This window comes from Propithecus coquereli, unplaced genomic scaffold (assembly GCF_000956105.1).
Source record: "Propithecus coquereli isolate 6110/MARCELLA unplaced genomic scaffold, Pcoq_1.0 Scaffold765, whole genome shotgun sequence".
Taxonomy (NCBI): domain Eukaryota; kingdom Metazoa; phylum Chordata; class Mammalia; order Primates; family Indriidae; genus Propithecus; species Propithecus coquereli.
In genome coordinates this window covers 326,078-328,748 of record NW_012153785.1, presented here as the reverse complement: position 1 = coordinate 328,748, position 2,671 = coordinate 326,078, and the positions used below count along the sequence as shown (strand labels likewise).

General features: G+C 40.5%; 1 protein-coding gene across 1 annotated transcript in view; it reads right to left on the bottom strand.

Annotated features, from left to right (window-relative positions):
• The window catches only part of DPM1 (dolichyl-phosphate mannosyltransferase polypeptide 1, catalytic subunit), a 21,832-nt gene that overhangs the window by 1,917 nt on the left and 17,244 nt on the right, over positions 1 to 2,671 (bottom strand). Inside the window, exon 8 of the mRNA XM_012662443.1 lies at positions 2,345 to 2,459. Within this exon, the coding sequence (XP_012517897.1) occupies positions 2,345 to 2,459 (115 nt within the window). The remainder of the gene's footprint in view (positions 1 to 2,344; positions 2,460 to 2,671) is intronic.

Here is a 2,671-nt window from a genome sequence, read left to right as displayed (position 1 = left end):
AGCAACTGAGTTGACAGATGACAATGAAGCAACAATATATATTAGATGACAAAGAACCCTATAATTACCAGGAATTACCCCATAAATGACTACAATAAGTTTCTAATTCCCAACATTTACTTAATCAATTTCCTAGGATAAACTAAGGCCCTGTAGGATGAGCTAGGATAAGACAGGAACTAGACATCACAGCACAGAGGCAATCTTGGTGGGATTCAGCTGTCAACAACTGAGGTCACAGTTAGACATGTGTGCAGTGGCTAATGTGCAGCCTGACCTCAGGCGGATCACCAGGCCAAACACGGAACTCACCAGATTCACAAAGTTAAGACAGAGGAGCTGGAAGTCCTACGGGTGAACCAAATCACTTTCTTCAGTAACTCTGAATAGCAGGGAGCTCCCTGTTTCAAGAGTCACAGAAGTTAAAAAAAAAAAAAAAAATCACAGTCTCAGTGGGTGGGGAGGCAGCAATTTTTATCCTTTATTTGGGAGAAAGTTAGGAAAGGCAGTTTGGTGTAACTTTGTTCGCTTTAAAGTTAAGGCCACCTGGACCTACACTGCCTGAGGGTTTCACCTGGAACCTGCATTTTTTCCTCAGATTTCTTCTAAAGCTACCCTACTTTTGGCTTTTAAGTGGGTATAAGACAAGCACAGCCTTTACAAGAACCTGAGGGAGCTTACTGTGTGTACTCCTTTACCCACAGTTTCCATAAGAATCCCAAGAAGTTAAGTTTGGAATAAGTATGAAGACAGAAGAATCTGATGGTAGCAATATTTATTCAGTAACAAGTATTTATGGAGCAACATGCTGGGTGGCTTCAGGCACTTTTTTAATGTTTTGAGGTTTTAGCAATGAATTAAAAATATATAATATGTCATATGCTGTTAAATAGGAGAGGAAGGATTGGGATTGTGGGGTGGGAAGATCTATGATAGTGACAGGACAATGTTTCAGCATTACCTTTAAAATCGGGATTGGGCTATGAATAATTTCCCTTTAAGAGTCATTTTCTAAGGTACCTTTTTTCACTGCCACCTCCCTCTCCTCCCCACAATATCTTTAAAATTATGGCTAATCAAGTCAAATTATATATATGAAGCCATATGATCCCATAAATAGGATTAGGATCCAGGTGGTCTTTGCTATTAAATGGCTTTGTGTCAGACTGCAGTCTTTTTTGGGATTCCTTTTCTTATTTCGTGAAAGGTACCTACTTCCTAAATCTAGGGATCTAACAGCAACGAGCTTTGTCTAATGACAAGCTGAACTTTAATGCATGTGTTTAAGAAACCACTATTCTTACGAGAAGACAATGAGCTTTAACTATTTAAAACAAGTGGGAAATTAACAGGCTCACTTTTGTCTGTGTTTCGCTGCTCCGTCATTTGTACAGAACGTGCCCAATCACTGCGCTCACTGCCCGAAATCCACAACTCCCAGGCCATCTTTCATCCCCACCCCCTTCACTCATCCCCACATAGTTCTAAGGCAGCAAGGCACCCTTACCCTGTTACTCTCCCTGCTGTGTTTCTCTTCACAGCCTCTACGACCCACGGAGCTACCCTGGGTCTTCATTCGAAGCCACCGAAATTGTGGCCCGTGAAATCCACACTGGCCCCTCCACCTGTACAGAGATTCTGTGAGTGCCACTATTCCTTGTATTGTTGCTACATGGCAACCAGAAACCTTAATCAGATCTCTGCTGGTTCTTCTGCCTTCAAGTGTGGAAGTGAAGGGATGTTATAAGGACCCCTCTCTTTTATATGCCAAGTTCTGCTTTCTAATTTATTTACTTTTTAGTCTACAGAGGCTTCATTTTTCTTTTTATTTGACCTTCCACAGCCAGCTCCTAATGTGTTAAATGAGAGATTTCCTAAGAGCTCACTAGCCAGGCCTAAATAGTGCAGACCACCCTCCATCCCCTTACTCTCTAATTCCTGGCCATTTTCATTTAATCACAGGAAATGGGCATGAGAGATTTTTCATTGATTGTGAGGTAGGAAGTATGGTGGCTGCTGGCTGTGTCAAGAGGAAAAGCAGCAAAGAGACCCAGCCCACAGTGCTGACTGGTCAGAAGAAAGGGCTGGGATAGAGAAGGTACCAGTAACTTACTTATTTAAAAGAGAATGCTGCCTTCTGTTAATGTTTTAAATCATGCTAAGTCAAATGTATTAATTGAAAGGGATTTGAATTTTTACCCTGTAGTGCATGGACATGCTAAATAAACAACTACAAGACCTCGCACTTAGTAGTTATGAACATTAAACTTTTTATTACAAAAAGTCTAAACTTTACTGTTTCTTTACAAGGAATACAACATACTATTTTGTATCAGTTACATACCTCACCAATAGTATAATTCAACTGTCTTGCCCGAACAATCATCTCCATCTGGAAGACATAGCCTTTAGAAACACATTTTTCTATTAATTTCTGTAGAACTTCTTTTCGGTACAATCTGTAAGAAATCAGAATATGTATGACCACCTGGATAAACATACTTCCCTACCTGTATCTTGACCTTTCAAAAAGTTCACTGGTGGCCGGGCGTGGTGGATCATTTGAGCTCAGGAGTTCGAGACCAGCCTGAGCAAGAGCGAGACCCCGTCCCTACTAAAAAGAGAAAGAAATTAGCTGGACAACTAAAAAAAAATATATATATATAAAAAA